This window comes from Lactuca serriola, chromosome 8 (assembly GCF_051521515.1).
Source record: "Lactuca serriola cultivar US96UC23 chromosome 8, Lser_US96UC23_V15, whole genome shotgun sequence".
NCBI lineage: Eukaryota > Viridiplantae > Streptophyta > Magnoliopsida > Asterales > Asteraceae > Lactuca > Lactuca serriola.
Genome location: NC_136415.1, coordinates 12,911,667 through 12,935,686, shown reverse-complemented (window position 1 = coordinate 12,935,686; position 24,020 = coordinate 12,911,667). Strand labels below are relative to the sequence as shown.

The window sequence follows — 24,020 nt, the reverse complement described above, 5'->3', positions numbered from 1 at the left end:
TATTTCAGATTCGTAAGGAATTAGTCAATCTAATTCAGAATCAAGACTCAGTTAGAGTGTATTTCATGAAATTGAAGTCCATATGAGAAGAATTGTCAAATTTCAGACCACATTGTTCATGTGGTAAGTGTGAAGGCAATGGTGTCAAGGAAATTGAAAAGTATTTTCAAAATGAGCAGACTATGAATTTCTTAATGGGATTAAACGATTCCTATTCACAAACAAGAGAAAAAATTCTTCTCATGGACCTGATACCTCCTCTTAATCGTGTGTTCTCCCTTGTCACTCAAGAAGAAAAACAAAAGTCCTTGTTTACTGATAATCATAGCTCCATGGATCTTTTGGCTAAAACTAATGTTCGTAAGCCTCAGGTTGGTAATCAACGCAAAGAACGCCCCTATTGCACTCACTGCAAATTTGCAGGACATATTGTTGATAAGTGCAACAAACTACATGGCTACCTTCCTAGATATAAATCAAAGGGAAAAACTTCTTGTGTTGCGGCATTCACTGGAAATGATACTTCCACACATGATACGCCTGAATTGGACAATGTTGTTCGAGGTTTCTCACAAGCTCAGTGTCAACAACTCATGTTTGCCCTTACCAATCACATGATTTCAATTAATCCAAACGAAGAAAATCCTTCAAGTAAATATGTTTCTTTGGCAATTCACAATGGTTTTCATTCACAAATTTGGATTATCGATTCAGGGGCAACACATCACATATGTTACGACATCAATTTGTTTATCAGTGAACGAAAAGTCAATCATTATACTGTTACATTGCCAAATAACATGGTAATTCCTGTTCATATTATTGGTGATGTTCAAATTGATCATATTGTCATCCTCAAAGATGTCCTCTATGTACCAGCGTTTGATCTTAACTTGATTTATGTTAGTTCACTAACAAAGATACAAAAGCATATGATCAAATTTATATGTGATCATGCCTATATTCAGGATGTGAAGCACCAGAAGATGATTGGCAGGGCTAACCGTATTGAAGACTTGTATGTTTTGAAGAGTACTAAAGCAAACGTGAGTGTTGTTTCTCTGGATACTTGGCATCAACGTTTGGGACATCCATCCAATAAACGTATTATTTCTATTATAAATCAATTAGAAAATGTAATTGGTACTTCAAACTTTCATGAACATTGTTCAGTATGTCCACTGGCAAAACAAAAAAGATTACCATTTCGCCCTTTAAACAATGTGTGATGAAAATTTTGCTTTAATTCACTGTGATATATGGGGACCTTTTAAAGTTCCTAGTTCACAAGGGCATAGATATTTTGTCACGATTGTTGATGATCACAGTCGGTATACTTGGATATACTTGCTTAAGCAGAAATATGAAGTCTAACAAGTTATTCCCAGGTTTTATCAACTGGTTCTTACTCAATTCAATAAGAAAATAAAAGTTTTTCGTTCAAATAATGCCCCAGAACTTGATTTCTTACAATTCTTCACCAAAAAAGGCATATTACACCAAAAGTCTTATGTGGAAAGGCCACAACAAAATGTTTTCGTTGAAAGGAAGCATCAACATCTTCTCAATGTTGCCGGTTCACTTCTTTTTCAATCGAATGTACCAATCTCATTTTGGACAGAATGTATACTTACAGCTGCATATCTGATAAACATAATACCTTCTGAATTCCTAGGTGACAAAACCCCATTTGAAAGACTTCACAGTAAAAAACCATCTTACTCACACTTACGAACTTTTGGATGTATGGCTTATGTATCAACATTGCTTTCACAAAGAAACAAAATTTCTCCACGAGCGAAACCTTGTGTATTCTTGGGTTATCCACCTTTCATGAAAGCTTACAAGTTTCTTGACATCGCTTCACATCAGATCATATATTCACGGGATGTTATCTTCCATGAAACAATCTTTCCTTTCAAAAATACCAATTTGGTTCCATCAAATGATCCATTCTCTGATGTTGTCTTACCACTTCCAAATGATGACTTTATACCCATGTCTTTTTCACCAAATTCACATGTCAATCCTATTAATTCCAACACTGATCCTGTTCCGGTCGATGTTCCAGTCGAACATGTTGAACGTTTTTTAAGATGTTCCTCACGTAATTATCAACCTCCATCATATTTGTGAGATTTCCATTGTAACATGGTCCAAGTTGCTGCTTGTAAATATCCTTTACAAGACACCTTATCATATGATCATATTTCATTAAAAAACAAGGCTTTAGTTATGGCTATGTCTGCCAATTATGAGCCTAAGTGTTACATGCAGGCTGCCAAATTTAAAGAATGGCGTGATGCTATGCAAGCTATGCATGACAATCACACCTGGTCTATTGTTCCATTGCCTCCTCGTAAAAATTATGTGGGATGCCGATGGGTTTATAAATTAAAATATGGTGCAAATGGACAAATTGAACGTCACAAGGCCCGATTGGTTGCAAAAGGGTTTACCCAACAAGAAGGCATCGACTATTTCGACACCTACTCCCCGATAGCTAAAATGGTCACAGTGAAGATGTTACTTGCCATTGCTGCAGCAAATTCATGGAATTTAGTACAGATGGACGTCAATAACGCGTTTCTAAATGGAGATCTCGACGAGAAAGTGTATATGGATTTGCCTCTGGGTGTTTTAACTCAGGGGGGACATCATAGTTCCAATACCCCATTGGTTTGTAAATTACACAAGTCCACATATGGACTGAAACAGGCCTTACGATAGTGGTTTGCTAAATTCTCACAATTCCTGCTCAAAATTGGTTTTACTCGATCAAAATCTGACTACTCCTTGTTTTTCAATGGTTCGGGTAATTCTCTTATGATATTATTAGTTTATGTGGATGATATAATAATTACAGGCCAATCTTCTCAAGGGATTCACTTTTTAAAACAAAGGCTACATCAAGAATTCAAACTAAAAGATTTGGACAGTCTTGGTTATTTTTTGGGACTTGAGGTAGCAAAGTCACAACATGGTATTTTTTTGTCACAAAGGAATTATACTCTAAAGCTACTTGAAGATGCGGGTCTTTTAGCAGCCAAACCACGACATAATCCCATGGATCCCATGTTTTGAAAACCGGACTGGACCGACCGGTTCGACCCGTTCTTAAAGGCCAAAAAACTGGTATTCGTGTGAACCGGTAAAAACCGGTTGAACCAGCAAAACCGGATATTTTAAAAAATATATTTTTTTTTCATTTTTTGTATTTTTTATATAATTAAATATAATTATGACATCATCCGGTTTTTCCGGTTTTTAAGACCGGTCCGACCGGTTGGACCACTTGAACCATCGAACCAGTAAGACGAACGGTTCGGTCTCCGGTCCGGTTTTCAAAACCTTGCATGGATCCCATACAAATCCTCCGTAAAGATGTTGGTCAGGTGCTTGTAGATCCAACAAAATATAGATGATTGGTTGGGAGGCTTTTATACCTCAACATCACAAGACCTGATATCACATACACTGTACAAAGCTTATCTCAGTTCATGTCTAAGCCGAACTCATCTTGATGCGGCTAATCATCTTTTACATTACTTAAAATCTACTCCGGGTCAAGGAGTATTCTTTTCAAAAACATCTTCTTTTCAGCTGAAAGCGTTTTGTGATTTTGACCGGGCTAAATATCCATAAACCAAAATATCTACAACGGGTTTTTGTGTTTTTCTGGGTAATTCACTTATCTCATGGCGATCTAAAAGGCAATCAACAGTGTCCATATCATTTACAGAAGCAGAGTACCGGGCAATGGCTTCAACTTGTTGTGAATTAGTCTGGTTAAAACGACTTCTTATGGACTTTGGTATTTTCCACTCTATGCCGACATTACTTTTTTGTGATAACGAATCAGCTGTTGAAATTGCATCCAATCCAACTTTTCACGAGTGTACAGAACACATTGACATGGACTGTCATTTCATACGAGAAAAAGTCGAGGACAAAACAATAAACTCATGCCTGTTCGCTTTGAATTACAGATTGCAAACATGTTTACTAAACCATTACCAACTTCAAAGTTAATTCCTTTCATGTCCAAGCTTTCTCTCAAGAACATATATTCTTCAGATAAAGCTTGAGGGGGAATGTTAGACGATTGTAAACATGCAGATGGGTAGTTTAGTAATTTTGTAGATATAAAGCTATAACCACTTGTTCTAGTAGTTTTCTTGTACGTATACAATAGTAGTTATCATTTTTCATTTAATGAGAAGTTTTTGTTTCCATCTCTTCTCTCCATCTCTAAATACAAAAGATTAGTACTCTGATTCAAAGTTTGAGCTCTGATGGTTAGTAACCAGTAATTAAGGCTTTCCTTAAGTATATAAGGAATGAATAAATCATATTAATTGCAAATGACCAGTGTTCTAAAAGGCGCGCCATGGCGTGAGGCGTGGCTTTGCCGTTACGAAAAGCTTCATAACGTTGCTGTTAGGCGTAACACGTGGCAAGGCGTGATATGGCGCGCCATGGCGCGTTATGGCATGTTATGGCGCGTGTTTTTTCGTTTGAGACACAGTTTTTTTTCTCTTCGTTATGTCTTTTCTAATCGGAGATACAAGTATTGTGGTTTTTGATAACTTTTTGTTATTAGTTATTGATCTAACACTTCTAATAACTAGTTATATTTAATATAAATTTATATTTATGTGGTAATATAATTTTAAATTAATACAGCCGCCTTACATCACGCCTTGAAAAACGCCGTGACTCGCCATGGCTCGTTAAGCTTGAGGTTTGGCCTTGCCGCCACGCCACGCCTCACGCCATTTAGAACCTTGGAAATGACTACCAGGTTCATAACATTTAAAACATTAAATTCATTACATATTTAAATTTAAATAGAAGTATTATGTAGATTTTTAATTTTAAAATTTGAAAAACCCCAATTGTTTCATTTCGTGAATAATTACTCGTGAATAACTAAAAACAAAAATATTTTTAGGAAAATTATATATATAGAAATATTTTTAGAAATATTTTTGATTAAAATTTTAAGTTAAACTTATATATATCAAAATCGTAAGTTAAAATCATAATTTGATTAATATATATAACAAAATTAGATACATGTGAATACATAAAAACTGAAATATACATAATTATTTCACTTCGTGAATAATTACTGTAAATTTAAGATATATATATATATATATATATATATATATATATATATATATATATATATATATATATACACACACACACACTAGCCGTTTAACCGCGCAAAGCGGCGGGCGACAAATAGTTTGTTTCGATAATTAATTTCTTTTCGATGAAGAATGATTATTTTCAATTCAATCATTAGTTTGTTTTAGGAAACATGTCATACTAAAAATAAAGAAATTTCATGAAATGACCAAATTATAGGGTGTTGAGTATTTATTTGGATGAAAAAAGATCTGGTCAAAACCTTGGAAGAGAAGATTTATAGGAGTTTGTTTAAATTTTAATATTATTTTATTAGTGATTAGTTGTACAATTAGCTTAATGATTTGGACATCTTAAAAAAATATTATTATTTTATTCAATCTATTTTTAGAAATAGTGAGATTTGTTTTATAAGATATTAAAGATATATATAATAATAATAATAATAATAATAATAATAATAATAATAATCACATGTGTGTTAAATAATAAATCATTAAGTGTATTACATATATTAATCTTGAAAATCTTTGTTTTTCTATTTTTAAGACAATTTTGACCCTTTGGGTGAGTTTGACCGAGTAGGCCGAGTTAGAGAGATTTGACTGAGGTTAACCGATTTTTGACCGAGTTTGACTTAATCTAGGTCTTTTTGCCGAGTTTACATAACTCGCCTCGGTGGAGGGCCGATTCCGAGTACTCGGCCGAGTAGGCCGATTTTGCAACACTAGTTTATAGAAAGACGAACAAATGGACGATGAGTTATATGGAGTTATGGATACCTAGGTAGATGGATCGATTAGTTGGATAGAATGAATGAGTTAGATGGATAATTTATTTTAGGAAAATACTGACAATAGTAAAAAAATGGGAGGTATTTTTCAAAATTTAGACATGAAAATGGACATTTCCGGGTATAGACATGCATTCCGCGGAGGTCGCTCTGAGGAATGGATCTTCAGTTTAATATATATATATATATATATATATATATATATATATATATATATATATATATATCCTCCAATGATTCTTTTATGTACTGATCTCTAATTAAAAGACCATTTTTTTTCAACCTCACATTCATTCCAAACATTATCAAGAAAAATTCATACTATCATAATCTTTTCTTGAAAATAATTAGTTGGGGGAATGAATATAAACCCCGAAGAATAGATTTGAAAAAAAAAACTAAAGATCCATTCTCGGAGTTACATCCGCAGAATCCATTGTAGCTCCGCGGAATGGATCTTGAGTTTTTTTTTAATACACTAATTTATTTACGATTTTGCCATTCCGTGGAGTTACAGTAGATTCTGCGGAGCTCCGCGGTACTACCTCCGCGGAATGCATGTCTATACCCGGAAATGTTCATTTTCATGTCTAAATTTTGAAAATACCCCCTATTTTTTGACTATTGCCGGTATTTTCCCATTTATTTTTCATTAGTGACCCTTTGATAACTTAGAAAACTAGTATAGGGTCTTGTTTTTTGCCTTCATCCAAACTTCAACTATTCTGCAATGATTTGTCGTAGTCTGAAATGCAAAGAACATTCCAATATGAAATGTGCATATCGGTTTGGAACAAACTCCAAAATGATGTCCTAGCCAACATTTATTTTTGAAATTAACTAACTTGGATGGTTTGATATCCAACATGAAAGTCCATTCGAGGCTTCTCTTTACTATGTCGTGCAAACCTCCGATTGGTGTCTCTTGGTAAGCTACAACACCAACCTGTATGTGGGCTTTTTTCCGGCATTCGTGCTTTAGTTGGTGGTTCAGTATTCTTGCTAGTGTGAAGGGGACCCTTTGTTAATACATTATATGTTTTGCAAAGAAGTTGTTACAAACCCACAAATCAAAGTGAAATCTTTTTTTTCTAATATTATATATATATATATATATATATATATATATATATATATATATATAATTCTTACTAGGTTATAACCCGTGGGCACCACGAGTTAGAAATTCAAAACTTTTTTTAATTAAATTGAAACTTATTTATTGAAAATTAATAATAAAATATTTAGTAATTAAAAAGTGTATATGTTTTACAGTAATATGATAACATAACTATTGGTTGAAATTACGAACCGATAGTTGTTTGAATATGCAATTGGCAATTTGTATTTGTAGATATGCAAAAAAATTATAATTTTATAAAATAAAATTTAAATTTAACTAAAAAAAATACTCAAATCTATATAAATAATAAAATTGTACAAAGTTTTTTTTTTACAAATTTCTAAAAACTTCTTTATACACAACATTGTATGTTTTATTTGTTAGTCTACCATCGTTATCTAAAATCAACAATTTTAATCATTCTCTACTTTGAACTCTAGATAAAACAACATACACTTGACCATGTGTGAAAACAGGCTCCTTGAGAGACAAAACAACCTTCGATAAAGACTGTCCTTGGCTCTTATTAATTGTCATTGCAAAACACACAACCAATGAAAATTGTCTTCTTTGGAATTTAAACGGGATCTTGTCTTTAGAAGGAGTTAAAGACATTCTTGGAATAAAAGTCCGGTTTCCAATATTACTTCCAGATAAGATAACTATCTCAATAACACGTTTGCCCAAAGATTTAACCTGTAGTCTAGTCCCATTACATAAGCCATTTTTTTTATCAATGTTTCTCAATAACATAACTGGAACACTGACTTTTAAAATGAGCTTATGGTTTGGAAGACCTGAGACTTTAACACCATTTAAAACATCAGGTAAGTATAAATTTGCATCAAACTCATCATGAACAAACTCGGATTGGGATAGGCAATTTGAACTTAAGTATTCTTTTTGTTCTCCTGGACACAATGACAATAAACGTTCGTTTATTTCTTGGACAGCTTCATTCTTGGGAGCTAGTATTGCTCTTTCTTGAAAATAATCAGCAATGTTGAAGTTTTCCAATATAGAAGGATATAGAAAACTGATTAATGAACCTATAGGATCACGTGGATTAGTAATAATAATATCTCGTGGAATATCAACAATCGCTTCAGCGTCATTCAGACCACTAAGATTACCTTCTCCTATGTCCAAAAGCCAATTTGCAAAATCCCTTATTTCTTCAATAGCAGATGGATCGCTTCCAACAGTTAACCTCATGTTTTTTGTTAATTTATGAACTTTACATTGTTGCCATAAATAGGAAGAACTTAAAGGAGCATTAACAATGTTTTGTCTACTGCCACCTGGAACAACAGGTAAAATTTGTCTGAAATCACCTCCAAAAAAAATCACTTTCCCTCCAAATGGAATATTTGAATTCGTAGGATTGACACACTTTAATATATCCTTGAAAGTTCGATCTAAAGCTCTGAATGCATGTTTGTGTACCATGGGTGCTTCATCCCAAATGATCAATGAGGTTTTTCTTACTAAACCGACAAGATCACTTTTTGGATTTATTCTACAAAAAGAATCCTCGGTAAGATTTATGGGAATTATTAACCGAGCGTGTGTTGTCCTGCCTCCAGTCAATGATAATGAAGCTATCCCACTTGAAGCAACATTTAAAACAATCTGACCTTGAGCTCTAATTGCTGCAGAAATTGTCTTTCAAAGAAATGTCTTACCTGTTCCACCATAACCATAAACAAAGAATACACCTCCCTTATTATGTTTAACTGCATCCATGATATCAAGAAAAATGTCCCGTTGCTCATTTGTTAATGCAAAAAATAGCCGATCAAACTCGTTCTTTAAATTTGGCATGTCATAATCTAGCTGCTCGGTAATAAGACGATTGTTTGAAGATGAAACAGAATCAACATCTGGGTAAGGCATCTTTCCATAATTTTTAAGGATGGAATTGTTACAAAGTAAAATTTGTTCTATCTCAAACAAAGTCAAGTTTTTAACTTGATCTTCGTTTAATGATAAACCTAAGGTAAAATAATATATTAATCAGAACGTATAAAAAACAAATTGATTAAAATGTAAAATATAATTGAATTTATACTAAAATTTTATATGATAATCTTTTAATAATAATGAGAAAAATTTAGATTACCTGGAGACTTTAATCTCTGTTGTTGCTGGTAAAGAATTCCATCTGACAGGTATTCCCAGGTGTTTTGCCAAACAATCTCTAGTTTACACAAACAGTTGGACAATAGCATCGTAGCAAATAAGAACCGTAGATAAAAACCAGATCCATAAAGACTTGCTTCCTTAATTGCATCAATAAATTCTTTGTCATCATCTAAAAGGCCAAGATTATAACACGCATCTTTAAAAGAACATAGTTCACCATTGACTGTGTGAATTTCATCGAATGATTTAGGACCTTTCACTTTATTTAAAAGAATTCTTAAGAAATATGCTTCTCCAAGTTTAGGTGAAACCGAGTGAATTCTATCAATTGCATATCCAACTTCCCTTGGCTTCCAAAACAGACCTTTACGTTTCCAAATAAACTTTGTAGGAAATTCAACATATGTAAGTTTTCGTGCTTCTTTATTGATTTCATTACATTTCATCAAAGATGTGAACATTGAAGAAGCAATTGAAGGACGATCAAGAACATCTTCAATGTCATCGTCTGCCTCATATACAGCTTGTTGTTAACAATTATGAAACTTTACTATAAATAACTTTTCAGATTCCCCACCAAAACATAACTCAATCATTTTTCTCAAACTTTACCTTCAACAACTGTTTTCCTGGACCATCTGGAGATATTTTTGGAGCTTTTGATGATGATAAGTGATCATTCAACTCTAAATCGAAAACCTCTTCAAGATTTTGCTTTAAGACCAGTGTTGTGGTCAAACTCTTCATTGGACTTGTTGTCTCGTTTGTCGATAGTGGAAGGAGTTATATTATCGTTCGTGCCAAAAATTGCATCCTAAAAAAATATAATCGTATGATATAATTATTTCTATAATGAAGTTTTGTTTTCATAAATTAAAAATGTGTTTAACCTTTAAATTTCTGGTCTGTTGATATTGCAAATCTGCCGAACCAAAATCTAATGACTGTGAATTAGAAAGTTGTATAATACAAAAAATAAACAATAAAATAATGTACTAAAAAGTAAAAAAGTATTTAAATGAAGAACCACAAAAATAAGTAATAAAATAACCTGTGACTCAGTCAACTTATTTTCAAGTTGTTGGATTAAACTCTCATCATCACTGATTCTAGCAATACCATATTGGTTTTTTTTTTGGACACATTGAAATTTTTAATAGAAATTTTGAAGGCCAATTTCAAACCTTTCAAAACATTAACTTTCCTGGATAAAAATCAAGATTGTCTCCAAGCTGCAATTAAAAAAATAATAAAAAAAAACATTTTGTTTAAAGTGATTGTGAATAAGAAAATATTTTAATAATCATTAAATAAGTAGAAGACCTGTTCCATTTTTTTAACCAACTCTTTTGCTGATTTCTTCAACAAATACTTCCCTTCTCTCTCAAACATGGTTAAGGTTAGAGTTCCAGTATTATCTTGCACACGTATAGGAATCATAAACCTATAAAAAAAATAAAAATAGAAAATAATATTAATCTTGTGATAAACATGGAATATTAGATAGTTAATTATGATTAAAGTGTAAACTGTAAAGTAACAACCTTAGAACAACATAAGTGGTAGTTTTTGTGCAATTTTCATTATGATATTTATAAGATTTGGTTAGATCATTAGCTTCATCTGATGGAACTGCTTTTCCGAAACAGTTGGTACATGCTTGATAATACCATTTAAGATTCTGTAAAATACCCTTTATAGTGCCCACGATAACGAAATTACATTCCTGCAAAAAAAAGTATGTACTTTAAATTAACATAACTAACACAAATGCAAACGAAATGTATTTAAATTATATAATACGAACATAAAAAAACACGAACACACGATCACAAAAAATTAAAAAACAAAATAAATCGAAACAAACAGTAAAACATGAAATACCTCGACGGGTTCCCAAACCTTAGCGATAGCCTTCAACTTATTTTTTACCATGAAATCATCATATTCTGAAAGTTGATTGGATGGAATAACTGAAAATGTATTTGTAGATGAATCCGGACGATCATCTCCATCCAAACTGTTATGTATGCAAATATATATATATATATATATATATATATATATATATATATATATATATATATATATATATATATATATATATATAGTCACAAAAACTTTAATTGTACAATAAAAACAATAAAACATAAATTACCTTTTGTTGAAATCAATAACTTCATCTATGTCAGAGTTAATGAACAACTTGGAAAAGGTAAAGTAGGTGTTTTATACTTGGACGATCTATAAATTAAAATATATAAAGATTATTTTAATGATGATAACATAAGTTTTAATAGCACAATCAATATACCTCTCTAGACATTAATCTGACCAAACTGAAGAATAACAACTATATGATGATTGTCTGGATTGTTATGTATATACTCTTGCATCTTGTACGCATAATCGCCCCACAAATTGGCACGAAGTTGCAAACCTCTGTAAAGTAAATTATACTGTATATTAAAATTCTCTATCCTTAGCTACAGTAAAGTGACTAAGGATTGGCAAAATTAGTCCTTTGTTTATTTGTGCATGTTCAGTTATATATAGATACTAATTCTAAAGTGCCACTTGAACTTGGCTGTGATTGACTGGAACTTTTTTTTATTTCTTATATTTCTTGTAGTTTCTAATTTAATTTTATATAATACTTCATTGAGAGATCATAGGTCGATGCCTGCTACGTGTATGTATGTGGTTTCTTATTTTTTCACGTTTCATTGACAGTTTATTTCCTCACCGCCTCCCATGCCCAATCACATAATTTCCTTCCACCGCTTTCAATTTCTTCCTGGGTTAGAATGGTATTGCCTTCTAACTGATCTTTATTAATCCTCTTTCTCTCCACCGGTCGCCTCTTCCTCCCTCTCACTCCCACCCCGTTCCCGAGTTGAACTTAACGAGAGAAAGGAAAGGAAATGGGTGGAAATGAGAAGAAAATGAAAAAAATTGGTGTTCCCGAGTTTCATTAAAGGAAGGAAGTGGAGAGAAATGGAAGGATCACTTTCCCTCCTATCTTTCCTTCCGATTTGGGAGGATTTGGAAGGAAAGAAGAAAATGATTAATTTTCCTTCCACTTCTCTCCAACTCGGGAACACAAAAGAAAATTTTGTTTTCCTTTCCTTTCTCTTCTTTTCTGCCTGCCTCCCTCCGACGGTGGTGGTGACAGCCGCGTTCTCCAACCTCGATGACTTCCTACAACTCGCACGTTTACTCAAAAAATTCTCACCGTTACTCAAAAAATTCATCAACGGCGTGGTCTGCTACAGGGGGCGTCCGCTCCCATGAAGATGAAGATTGTAGGACGTAGCTGCTTACGTCGACGGTAACAAAGGTATTGTATTCAAATGGTCCACAACTTAGATGCCGACAACTCCATCTCAGGTTTTCAGATTTTTCATCGATTAGGGTTTTGATTGACTCTCTCTATTTCTATTTGGGTTCGATTTTAAGAATCTAAAGCACGATTTCTGGGTTTTGATATTCAATCGACTCACCAATATCTTACTTTGTAGATTTGATGTTCGTGATTTTATCTCTTTTTGGGACTACACGATATATTGCTTACTCATACCGCACCCTTCTAATCGTCACCGTCTTCTCCGCCGTCTCCGACAGTTTAGGTAACTCGACCAGGAAATAAATCTTTCCAGGTTCAAGATTTTCTTCTAGATCAAGAGGAGTAGCTCTGATCCCATATCTCTTAACAGCATTCGATTCCAATACAACATGACCGGAGTAATCCTTAATCACTTCAAAAAATTTAAAGGGTGTTCGGAATTTGAAGATTTCGCCGTCGATCTTCATCACTTTGGCCTTCTTCTTCCCTCCTCCGACACCTGGTAAACTGTTCCCCATAGCTGTTGCATATGATAGAGATGTAGGGGATTAGTTGGTTGGGGTATTTTTATGATCAATTATGGGGAAAATCCAATTTGGATTTTGAATTGAATGATTATATTGTTAATCAAAGTGGACTATGATGATTTAGTGATGGGAATATGAACACGATGGATTCTGTTTGGATGAGATTTGAGTTGGGAAGAAAGTGGGACCGGGCAATTGCTTTCTGTCGACTCCTAGCATTTTATGATCATATCTACATTCTAAATTGGAATTTGGGCCGACTATTGGTTGTTCTTTGATGTGGTAAACTTATGTATTCACATTTGACGGAACTAGAAATGAGATAAATGCCCTTTGTGTAAAGAACTGCATATAAACGCAAGAATTAACAATATGTTTACTGTATTTTCATTATTATAGCATTATACTTCTATTTATTGTTATTGACCATTGTATGTAAAATTTTACATGCTATAGTAGATGCTTCTAACTTCGTTGTCTAACTTGGACTCCTTTTCTAGACCAACAAGATTTCAACATTTGGATGTCAAAGCTCAAGAGGAAACAAGTAATAAGTAGTCAAAATCATCAATTTCCATCTATTACATCAAATTTTGCTTCTTGGTTAGTTCTCATTTGCTAAATAAATATAGTTGTACTCTATTAAGCATTTATTATCCCAATTTTTTCTAACTCTTTAAATATCAAGATTCTTTTGTTTTCATGAGTTGAGACGTATTGACGAGGTTAAGAGGGTTAAGATGGTGGATGGTGGCTGGTGGTGGCAGCTGCATATGCTTCAAATATTGAAAAAATTAGGTCTGAATCTGGGTTTGATCATTTGTAAGAGGCTTATCAGAAGATGAAGATGGTGATGATTACATTGCTTCATAGTCTTTACAAATATTTCCAAATTTAATGATGATTTTGTTCAGGTCCCAAATGGAAGGACAAATTGATCAATGGAAGATCCAGGAGGCATATAGTTTTAATTATGATTTTTAGGAATCAGTTCATCATCATCAAAATGGATTTTTTTTGTATATGGGCTTAATATGGACCAGACTTCCTCCCTACAAATGTTTTTGGTTTTAAGTTTGATTGCTTTATGTCATGTTCTTTGATTATGTTCCATATTTTCTAATACGTTCACTTAACTTGATTAATTTTTTCAATGTTCTTAAAAGTCATTAATTTTGTTTAGATTTTTTTTCAGGGTAATAGGCAATCCCATGCGTTTTTTAAAGGGCTTTCGGGCTTGGCATCAATGATTTTGACCAAGAAATAGTTAAGTTTGACAACTAAAAATCACATTATGTTTTGATATTTACTATTTTAATTTTGATTTTTTGGTTGTAGATGTTCTCTCAAATGTTTAATCCGGACGAAAGTTACGGATCTCTGCCCTCTCATCCAGTCTGTATACCCAGACACAAGTTTTTTGGTTAAATACCAAATTGGTTTCATCGAAGTTTTGTATTAAAGATTATTCATCTACAGCCCTTGATGAGAGCCGAAGAGTGCAAGTTATTAACTCAACTGACACCGGCCCAAGAGATGCATCTCTAGTTTGTAAATTTGTGAGTGTGAATAGAAGAATGTTTGTTAAAACATTTAGAATAAGTTATAGAAAGTGTTGGAATTGCAATTAGTAACAAATAGCTTAGACTGGTGTAATTTTCTAGGAAAATGCTCTCTCAAATGTATCTACAAAGTAAATGTGATGGACTCTTTGGCGTGTCCAACCCCGCAAAGCGGGGATTCTTCCCTAGTTATTGATTAAAAGAATGATATATTAACATAATGCAATTTAAAATTTAAAACTTAAAAAATGTAAAAATATAAGAAAACCAACTTTGCATCTTGGATGTGTATGTTTAGCCTGTGTTTTGATTTATCTGGATGATCTCGTTGTAGCTCAGCAATTGCGATAACCAAACCCATAACATCTATAAAACAAAAAAAGGCAAATGAAGGTTATGTTGGGAATTGCAAAACATAATATTATATTTAAACATATAACGATATGTACTAACCAACAAACATATCTAGAGGATGGGCCAATGATAACACAGTTTGATAATCAACAAATGAAAACCCAAACTGAGATCCAGAAAAATCGTTACATTCCGTAACAACGGTTTCTTGGATTAACATGAGTTTTTCATCACGAGGAGTTAACTTAAAACTACCGGTCTTCAGTGTTGCAGAGTTTGGACCTCTGATGTAAAATGACATCATCCTTTACTAGATTTTTGAATCGATATATGTTCCTTTTAGAGACGGTTGCTTGGATTTTGTTCCCCTAAAAATATTTAATACAATGACAAAAACTTCAAAACTAATTAAAAATATTGAAATATGTGTAACAAATATATAAAATTAATTTTTGTAGGATACATGTTCATCCATCAAGATCAAATCAATTGAAAAAATTTCATCTTTGTTGTAGAAAGACATTTGATGTCAAAGGTTTATGACACGAAGTTTGAAAGTCAAGTCATCCTTAGTTACATCCACATCAGCTATCAAGGTAAGATTTAGTGGTGCCATTTATCTGCAAAAAAAGTAGGTTGCACTAATTTTTATTAGTATATATATCAAATATAATAAAAGAGTATATTCATCATTTAATAGTAAAAGCAAACAATATCAGTTTTTTTTCCTGCACAAAAGGGCATAATCATCATTTAGTAAAAATAATCTGGGCAACTTTATTTTTCTAAAAAAAAATGTGAAGATAATCAATAGTTTTTACCGATGAAAAGTAAAAGGGGAAATTTATTTTTCTGCAACTTTATTTTTCTGCAAAATTGTGAAGACACCGAAAGATTAAGAAATAAAAACATAAAGGGCATGAGTTTTTATTTTATTTTTATTTTAAGAACGTATGCATATACAAAAGTAGATAATTTCTGTTAAAAAAGCAGTTAGTATATATTTTTTGAAAATTTGTAACTTTTTAATATTATATAACACATAAACAGAAAAGTAAAAGATTACAAACATATACATATGCAAAAGTAGGTTGCCCTAATTTTTATTAGTATATATCAAATGTAATAAAATGGCATATCATCCTTTTATAGTAAAAAGAAACTATGTTAGTTGTTTTTCCTACACGAAATGGCATAATCGTCCTTTAGTAAAAATAAACAATATACTTTATATTTCTGCAAAATTATAAAGATAATCATTAGTTTTTACCGAAGAAACTCAATATTTTTTAACACATAGACAGAAAAGTAAAAGATTACAAACATATACATTTGCAAAAGTAGGTTGCCCTAATTTTTATTATTTTTATTAGTATATATCAAATATAATAAAAGGGTATATTCATCCTTTATTAGTAATTATAAACAATCTCAATTGTTTTTCCTACACATAAGGGCATAATCATACTTTAGTAAAAATAAACAATATACTTTATTTTTCTGCAAAATTGTAAAAATAATCAATAGTTTTTACTGAAGGAACTCAATAGCAGGCCATTTCTGTTAAAAAAACAGTTAGTAAATAATTTTTTGAAAATGTTAACTTCATAAAAAGACAAGTAAAAGAATACAAACATATGCATATGCAAAAGCAGGTTGTCCTATTAGATAAATTTTGTATTTCAGTTAAAAAAACAGATCGAAAAAAATAAGCAATATAGTTTATTTTTCTACAAAATTATGAATTTTTAGTTTGCAATATAGTCAAAATGTGTAGACATAATTTTCAGAAAATTACTTTTAAAATAGCAATCTAATATGGTTTTTTTTTGTTAAAAAAACAATATGAAAAAAATAAACAATATAGTTTTTTTTCCTGCAAATTTGTGAAGATGATCAATAGTTTTTACCAAAGAAAATCAATAGTTTTTAACAGAGAAGAAAGGAATAGAAGGAGAAGAATATATTAACATAAACATAAACAATCAAAATAACAATAAACAATTTATCAGTTTTGCAGATAAAAAAACCTGGATTAGTTACCTGCAATGCAGACTCTTTTAGGGTTTACTTTAGATGCTTTAAATATGAGACAGACGGCAAATGTTGGAAAGTATATTAGGTGTATGGTATTTATAAGTGAAAATTTTAAGTTTATTCAAAGATAATTTAGAATCGATTTCATTTCCTATTATGCAGCGTATATATATATATATATATATATATATATATATATATATATATATATATATATATAGGGTAAAGTGAATATACCTAACAACCTTATATAAGCTTAGGTACCTAACTCCATAATAGTACATTGGTTTGTATCGTATTTACATTGTAATTGCCTAAGGTTCTTAAACTTTAACCCCATAACTTGATTACTTCCAAAATCTTTGGACTTTCACCAATATCTTTCTTTTATATCACGTCTTTCTATCGAATACCACTTGACGGGCTTCATATCTTACCGCTACAAATGAAACGATGTAGGAGAAATATAATGATGAATTTCCAAAATTTTTTGAAATAAATCAAGTTTAGGTATGAAGTTTAAGAACTTTGGATGATTGCAATGAAAATTTAATGCAAAATAATGTAGTTTGATGAGGTTAGGTACCTAAGCTTATATAAGGTTGTTAGGTATATTCACTTTACCTATATATATATATATATATATATATATATATATATATATATATATATATATATATATATATATATATATATATATATATATATATATATATATATATATGGAAAAAGATAATTAATTGAATTTCAATTTAAGCATGTTCGATAAATCTAATTTTATTTAAATTGATTTTCAATTTTCAGCTCAATTTGAATTTTAAATTCAATGCAGGAATTAAGGAATGCAGGAATAGAGATAGAGATGAGTACACAGAAACTTATCAAAATAGGCTCCTAAATTATAGACAATCAAATCTGATATTTTTGTAGATTATTAATTGAAATTGAAATTGAAATCGAATAATTGAATTGGCGGGAAAAAAATTGGTAAATAGGTAGAGAGAATGACACGTGGCAGATTTCTTGTGTATAAGGAGGACATGTGACATGTAAGTGAGGTTTTTATTAGGCATGGAGATTATAAACTTAAATTCCGGATAGCTGTACATGAATTTCGTTTTTCTCTTTATTAACCCATGCTTTTAGTTCATACATTTTTCTCACGAAGTTGCCAAAAGTCATTATCCAAAAAAAGCTTGGAGCTTATCCTGCATTTGTTGCCATTGTACCTTAGATTTCACATCCAGTTTTTCGCATTATGTTTATTTGACTTCTAACATTTTCCATATCAACTAAGAGTTGACCTAATGGTTAGCATTTTGAATTAATTTTAAGTAGTAGGAAGACATTTTCAATGAATGACGTATTTTTGTTGTGAAATACATTGTGAAAGACTTTTGGTGTGAATTATATTAGTATCTAAACCGGTTTAAATAAATTATGAATATGAAGGTAGGTGGAATATCTAATGAATTTAAGTATAAGAAATTATAAATAGTTAGATAAGTGAGGGTAAAGTGAGAGATTAAAGTGTGATAGTTCAATTTATAATAGTGATAGGTGGGCAATATATAACTTTCAAAATTGATAAAATTGCGTTTACTGTTTACACATTTAGTTGGGAAATGCTTGGTGTTCAAAAGTAATTGGTTATTTTATAAACCAAAAAAAAAAAAAAATGGTTATTTTACCCAATATTTAATAAAATGATATAACTTGTTAACAGATTTAACTATTTGGAATGCCCTTTGTAATTTCATCAGCTCCTTTGATTTAATTCATTGATAGAACAATGATAGAAGCCCGCTGGTTTTTGAAATCAATCGCACGCTTATTAGACAACTGTAAGAACATTAGAGACCTTAAACAAATTCATTGCCAAATCATAACATCACCATACTTGTCCAAATCAGATCATCTCTTCCTCATTTCTCGTCTCATCTTCTTCTGCGCTGTTTCATCTTCGGGTTCTCTCAGTTATGCTACTCGTGTTTTTCGAGTCACCGATAACCCCAATCTCTTTATCTACAACGCCATGATCAGATCATATTCTTGTGAATTCAGTAACAAAGACGAAAAACCACGCTCCCTAATTTTGTATAAGCAAATGTTGCAAAATTGCATTGTGCCAGATTGTATATCTATCCCCTTCCTCTTAAAGGAATGCATGGGCAGACTTGATTTTGTGGCGGGTCAAACCATTCATGCTCATTCTGTTAAGTTTGGGCTCGACGATGATGTGTATGTGCGGAATTCAGTGATTGGTTTTTATTCCTCCTGTGGGGTTTTAACATGTGCACGAAAGGTGTTCGATGAAATGTCTATGAGAGATAGTGTATCTTGGAACTCAATCATTACCGGATGTTTAAGAAACGGGGAGCTTGATATGGCAGTCGATCTGTTTACCAGGATGAATAAGAAAAATATTATCACTTGGAACTCTGTAATCACTGGAATGGTTCATGGAGGTAGACCTAAGGACGCCATTGATTTCTTTAACAAAATGCTTGTATTACCAGATAAGGACATGGTTTACCCTGATAAGATCACTTTGGCTAGTGTCATTTCAGCTTGTGCATCGTTAGGGTGGCTTGATCATGGCAAGTGTGTTCATAGTTACATGTTGAGAAATGGAATCGAGTGTGACATGATAACTAAAACAGCAATGGTGGACATGTATGGAAAATGCGGAAATGTAGATATGGCAATAAGGGTTTTCAAGAATATCCCCAAAAAAGATGTATTGGCTTGGACATCAATGATATCAGTGTATGCTCTTCATGGGTATGGCAATGAAGCTTTTAATCTTTTTGACAATATGGTTGCATGTGGGACAAGACCAAATCCAGTAACTTTTGGTGCTTTATTAACAGCATGTGCTCATTTAGGTTTAATAGATAAAGGTCGTTGGTATTTCAACATTATGAAAACTGTGTATCTGATTGAGCCAACAGTTCAACATTATGCTTGCATGGTTGATATTCTTGGTCGAGGTGGACTTTTTGAAGAGGCTGAAAGGTTAATTACTATTATGCCCATGGATCCAGATGTTTTTGTGTGGGGTGCATTACTTGGAGCTTGTCAAATGCATGGGAATATAGAGCTTGGAGAAAAGGTTGCCAAACATGTGATAAGTTTGGAGCCTTTAAATCATGCTTTTTATGTTACATTATGTGATATGCATGCGAAATCTGGTAAATTTGATGAATTGGAGAATATTAGGGCTATTATGGATGTGAGAGGGCTTAAAAAGGACATACCAGGTAACAGCATGATTGAAGTTGATGGCATTGTTTATGAGTTTTCAATAAAAGGATCGTCTGAGGTCATGATGGAGGAGATTAAAAGTTTCTTATGTCAATTAAGTAAAGAAATGAAGGTAGATCAAATACACTTCACCATTTGAGGAAAAATTATGAAAAGTAGCAATGTACTTAGACAATGTATTTATTATTCACCCATAAAAGCAGCATAATTACATTTTTTACCCATAATAGCTATAGATACTTTCATTTTTTTATTGATAAAAATAAGTAAATTGCAACTTATAAATTTTTTACCATTGTTAAATTACATATTGTTGGTATTGATAAAAAAAAAGTACATTTCTATCATGGGTAAAAAAGTAAGCTCGTCGCCGTTAGGGATAAAAAATGTAAGTAAATTGCTATTATGGGTAAGATATAAAGTGTGTTTTATAAATTTTATGTTACATGTTGCTATTTTCGTAAAAATGTAAATATGCTACTATCATGAATATGGGTAAAGAGTAAAGTACATTGCCTATATTGTTAGGGAGATTAAATAATGTTGTCATTTCCTGCAATTTGATGAAAACTATTATGGTTATGTTTTAAGTACATAAAACAAGTATAACTAGATTTTTATTTTTATTTTGAACGGCAAGAAAAAGAAAAAAACAACTTGCCAATGAATATGTTAAAGTCAACATCAGCATATGGCATAGATAAACATCAAAATCATCACGTCAATCTAGTTGTAAAGTTTTGGTCTACCGCTAAAGACAAATTCCTATTCTTAAAAGCTACATTTTTTCCCTCTCAAAGGTAAAAAAAAAAAAAAAAAAAGCAAACATTACTTTATGGACTTTTGTTTCTATAAAAAGTGCTTAAACAATCTAGATGAAACATGACTTTATGGACATTTGTTTCTATAAAAAGTGCTTAAACAATCTAGATGATCGGCATTTTGATTATAATCCAAGGATAAAAAACAACTCGAAATAGTATTATAATAATTGAGAACTTAACGTCTCAACCCGGTCGACGTCTGAGGGTCCCACCGCCCACCGGTTCAGTTGATAACTACAATAAAAACTCACCATAATTACAAGTTTTACAGCGATTCATCCTTGACCACCTGCGTTTAACTTCCAAGATGAACATTTTGTTCATGGTTTCTAGTTCTACCATCTTCTTCTTCCTCCTTACAGGATTTTACTTTTCAACACTCTTCATGCTAACATTTATTGGATTCATAGTCCTGTTGGCGGTTGCACCCGTGGCTTTTGTATTTGTACCTTACTTCAAAGAACTCATGTCAAACGATCACCGGCCACCTGTTGTTGGATCGATTTTTAGTATGCTGATACACATCAACGACCTTTTCGATCATATCACCTCGATTGCAAAAATCCATCACACCTTCCGTTTTGTCAAACCAACACACAGTGAAGTTTATGTTGCTGATCCTATCAACGTCGAACACATTCTTAAAACTAACTTCCAGAACTACACCAAGGTACTTTTCATTTTTCAGCAACGTTCATGGTAGAACTTCACCGGATTCGATATCTTATTTGTGATTTTAGGGTGGTTGACTTTTAATTTCGTTTTGTCACATCAACATTGACAGGGGGATTACCACAAAGGGGTAATGGGAGATCTTTTCGGGAAAGGGATATTTGCAGCAGATGGAGATGTATGGCGTCACCAGCGGAAGCTAGCAAGTCATGAATTCTCAACTAAAGTTCTCAGAGATTTCAGTACTGTTGTTTTCAGGTCTAACACTGCTAAATTGGTGAAGAAGGTTTCGGAAGCAGCTGTCAATAAGGAGATTATTTCTTTACAGGTATTTGGAAAACGACGAGTATCGTGTTGATGAAATCTGCAACAAATTAACTCATAACTTCCTTTCTTTACAGGATCTGTTGATGAAATCAACTTTAGATTCGATATTCAAGGTCGGATTTGGATTTGATCTCGATACTTTATCAGGATTAGACGAGGTCAGTAATCAGTTCATGATCGCGTTTGACGATTCAAATCGAATCATCTTCTGGCGATATGTCGATGTGCTATGGAGGATAAAAAGGTATTTCAACATCGGATCTGAAGCTACTCTCAAGAAAAACATCAGAGTGATCGATAACTTCGTGTATGAATTGATTGAACACAAACGGGAGCAGATGAAAAACGGGAAACTCGATGTGCGTATCACCAGAAACAGCAGATTAATTTCCCCCTTATTAAATGTTTGATTTCGTATCTCTTTTTTTGAAAACAGGGAGATAAAGAAGATATATTATCTAGATTTTTAATCGAAAGCGAGAAGAATCCTACAAAATTGAGTGATGAGTACTTGAGAGACATATCGCTAAGTTTCATCATCGCAGGGAAGGACACATCTGCAAACACACTCACCTGGTTCTTTTACATGCTCTGCAAACATTCTCAAATTCAGGAAAAAGTTGCCCTAGAAGTGAAAGAAGCCACTGGATCATCCGACTATACAAACTCCATTGATGAATTCTCCCTACAATTAACCGAATCTGCCCTTGACAAAATGCATTATCTTCACGCAGCTTTAACCGAGACTCTGAGACTCTATCCAGCTGTACCTCTGGTAAATCGCATTATACTTTCGCGATTCTATCATATTTGTTCTGATTTTTGATATTGTTTATTCTTCAGGATGGAAAAAGTTCAGAAGAAGATGATGTTTTACCCGATGGGTTCAAAATAAAGAAAGGAGATGGTGTAAATTACATGGCGTATCCAATGGGAAGAATGACATACATTTGGGGAGAAGATGCAGAGGAGTTCCGGCCAGAAAGATGGCTCCACGATGGCGTTTTTCAGCCTGAAAGTCCATTTAAGTTTACTGCATTTCAAGTAAGTAAAAGAAAATTAGTATCTTTGACTTGATATACGATTAATTATATAATTTCTGTTTGTTTCAACTCATGATTAAATGCATATATATGGTTAGGGTGGGCCAAGGATGTGCTTAGGGAAGGAATTTGCATATAGACAGATGAAAATAATGGCAGCTTTTCTTTTGTTCTTTTTCAAGTTTCGATTGGTGGATGAGAGTAGGGAAGCTACATATAGAACCATGTTCACCCTTCATATGGACGAAGGACTCCATTTATATGCACTCCCTCGTTCAAAATAGCCAAATACTAAATTTGTTAACTAGGGGTTAATACCTTTGTAATATACTAGTAGTAATTTACGTGATGTAAGTAGTCTCAACAAGTAACAATTGGGTATCTTCGATCATGTCATGGTTTGGGCAAAAGGGTCTTTTTCCAAAGTTTTGGATTTGGTAATTAGTTTGTTAGCATCTATGATATATGCTTAGCTATGTTTCCGGATTTAGTAAAGAAAAAAAAGGGAAGGGAAATAAGGAGACAAAATAAAAGAAGAGTGTAAAGCAAAATATTATATTACTTGTTTACAAATTCAAAAGAAATGAGAGGAATGAAGTTGTTTGACGATGTAGAACACAAGGTACATGAGAAGCGTTGAAGAAAATCATGATTATAGAAACTACGTAATCTTTTTTATATTAGATTGATGGGAAAAATTCGGTAAATAACAAATCTTTATATTCTTATTGAATTGTTTTATCTCTAAATCCTTCCACTTTTGATTGGAAAGTTATAAGGGAAAGCTTATAAAAAATTACAATTTCTCTTCGTACAACTTCCTTTCATTAAAAAAAAAAA

The 24,020-nt window shown here is 32.4% G+C and overlaps 2 protein-coding genes, 1 long non-coding RNA gene and 1 pseudogene across 4 annotated transcripts; 3 read left to right on the top strand and 1 right to left on the bottom strand.

Moving 5' to 3' along the window:
- Positions 1 to 7,493: 7,493 nt before the first annotated feature.
- On the bottom strand, positions 7,494 to 11,404 carry LOC145066638 (uncharacterized). The gene is made up of 11 exons (XM_079013923.1): positions 11,380 to 11,404; positions 11,106 to 11,170; positions 10,766 to 10,947; positions 10,545 to 10,665; positions 10,422 to 10,453; positions 10,273 to 10,330; positions 10,112 to 10,165; positions 9,945 to 10,035; positions 9,199 to 9,729; positions 8,762 to 9,070; positions 7,494 to 8,728 (listed from the first exon to the last, which is right to left on the bottom strand). Exons 1-11 carry the CDS (start codon positions 11,402 to 11,404, stop codon positions 7,494 to 7,496), a joined length of 2,703 nt encoding a protein of 900 aa, XP_078870049.1.
- Positions 11,405 to 12,506: 1,102 nt separating this feature from the next.
- LOC145070581 (uncharacterized) lies at positions 12,507 to 13,021 on the top strand. 2 transcript variants are annotated; one of them, XR_013690004.1, is made up of 3 exons: positions 12,507 to 12,561; positions 12,743 to 12,850; positions 12,938 to 13,021. It is a non-coding gene; the product is annotated as an uncharacterized LOC145070581 (long non-coding RNA). The 2 variants fall into 2 exon arrangements; XR_013690005.1 differs by having other exon boundaries at positions 12,513 to 12,611.
- Positions 13,022 to 18,796: 5,775 nt separating this feature from the next.
- LOC145065795 (pentatricopeptide repeat-containing protein At5g66520 pseudogene) lies at positions 18,797 to 20,602 on the top strand (annotated as a pseudogene).
- Positions 20,603 to 21,340: 738 nt separating this feature from the next.
- Positions 21,341 to 23,605, top strand: LOC145065796 (cytochrome P450 704C1-like). Its single transcript, XM_079012878.1, has 6 exons — positions 21,341 to 21,808; positions 21,923 to 22,138; positions 22,212 to 22,496; positions 22,574 to 22,912; positions 22,981 to 23,181; positions 23,279 to 23,605. Exons 1-6 carry the CDS (start codon positions 21,446 to 21,448, stop codon positions 23,462 to 23,464), a joined length of 1,590 nt encoding a protein of 529 aa, XP_078869004.1. The 5' UTR covers positions 21,341 to 21,445; the 3' UTR covers positions 23,465 to 23,605.
- The last annotated feature ends 415 nt before the right edge of the window (positions 23,606 to 24,020 follow it).